The 363-nt window shown below is 63.9% G+C and overlaps 1 protein-coding gene across 1 annotated transcript in view; it reads left to right on the top strand.

The window, feature by feature from the left end:
* The window catches only part of CASC3 (cancer susceptibility candidate 3), a gene marked incomplete at both ends in the record, with an annotated part of 3,552 nt that extends 3,216 nt beyond the window's left edge, over positions 1 to 336 (top strand). The window contains 1 exon segment of the mRNA XM_010146693.1: positions 1 to 336. This exon segment is cut by the window's left edge and continues 2 nt beyond it. Coding sequence (XP_010144995.1) covers positions 1 to 336 — 336 coding nt within the window.
* Positions 337 to 363: the final 27 nt, after the last annotated feature.

Genomic DNA, 363 nt, shown 5'->3' with positions numbered 1-363 from the left:
GGGCGTTGTGGAAACCCAAACCCCCGGCCGCCGACGCGGCGCAGCCGCCGCCGGACAGACCGGTCGAAAAGAAGTCTTATTCCCGGGCAAGAAGGACCAGAATCAAAGCTGGGGATGCAGGGAAGCTGGCAGACGAAGTGCCCGCTTCGGAAGGGCTGACTCCTGTGCCTCCAAAACCCGTGCAAGCCTCCCCCCCGCCAGCCAAAAGCAGTAACTGGGAGTCGCCGGTGGAATCCAGCTTGGACGGACTCGAGCAAGAGATGACCCAAATGAATCTCACGGAGCAGAACTGGGCGCCGGGGCAGTCGCCGTTCATACAGCCCCGGGAGCTGAGGGGTGAGTGAGCGCGGTTGGCTTCCCGCG

The sequence above is a fragment of the Eurypyga helias genome, unplaced genomic scaffold (assembly GCF_000690775.1).
Source record: "Eurypyga helias isolate BGI_N326 unplaced genomic scaffold, ASM69077v1 scaffold10662, whole genome shotgun sequence".
Taxonomy (NCBI): domain Eukaryota; kingdom Metazoa; phylum Chordata; class Aves; order Eurypygiformes; family Eurypygidae; genus Eurypyga; species Eurypyga helias.
This window is presented reverse-complemented; position numbering and strand designations above follow the sequence as displayed.